We start from the raw sequence: 416 nt of genomic DNA, 5'->3' as shown, positions 1-416 counted from the left end.
AGCAGCAGCAGCAGCTGCTGCTGCTGCAGCAACTGCTGCTGCTGCTGCTGCTGCGTGAGCCGCGCCAAGGAGAGGCGCAGCGGAAGCCCCATATCCGTGGTGGTGCTCCCGCTGCAGGTGCTGCTGCGCTGCTGCTCCTGCTGCAGTAGCAGGTAGTTTTGCTGCTGCTGCTGCGGCTGCAGGGACTCTGTTGCTGCTGCTGCTGCTGCTGCTGCGCCCGTTGCTTGACGCAGCCGGGACCAGTGCACACTTATCATTTGGCGTGGGTATTTGCTGTTTCTCGTGCTGCTGCTGCTGCTGTGGCTCTTGCTGCTGCTGCTCGCGTTGCTGCTGCTGCTGTTCGCGCTGCTGCTGCTGCTGCTGCTGCTGCAAGGATTCCGGGTAACACATGGAGGGCGGCGAAGCCCCATGGAGGG

At 63.7% G+C, this 416-nt stretch overlaps 1 protein-coding gene across 1 annotated transcript in view; it reads right to left on the bottom strand.

Moving 5' to 3' along the window:
- The window catches only part of ETH_00039670 (uncharacterized protein), a gene marked incomplete at both ends in the record, with an annotated part of 2,599 nt that overhangs the window by 1,233 nt on the left and 950 nt on the right, over positions 1–416 (bottom strand). The window contains one exon of the mRNA XM_013375388.1: positions 3–416. Coding sequence (XP_013230842.1) covers positions 3–416 — 414 coding nt within the window. The remainder of the gene's footprint in view (positions 1–2) is intronic.

The sequence above is a fragment of the Eimeria tenella genome, genomic scaffold (assembly GCF_000499545.2).
Source record: "Eimeria tenella Houghton genomic scaffold, Eth_scaff2740, whole genome shotgun sequence".
Lineage (NCBI taxonomy): Eukaryota > Apicomplexa > Conoidasida > Eucoccidiorida > Eimeriidae > Eimeria > Eimeria tenella.
The sequence above is the reverse complement of the archived record's forward strand: the minus strand, read 5'-3'. Positions and strand labels throughout refer to the sequence as shown.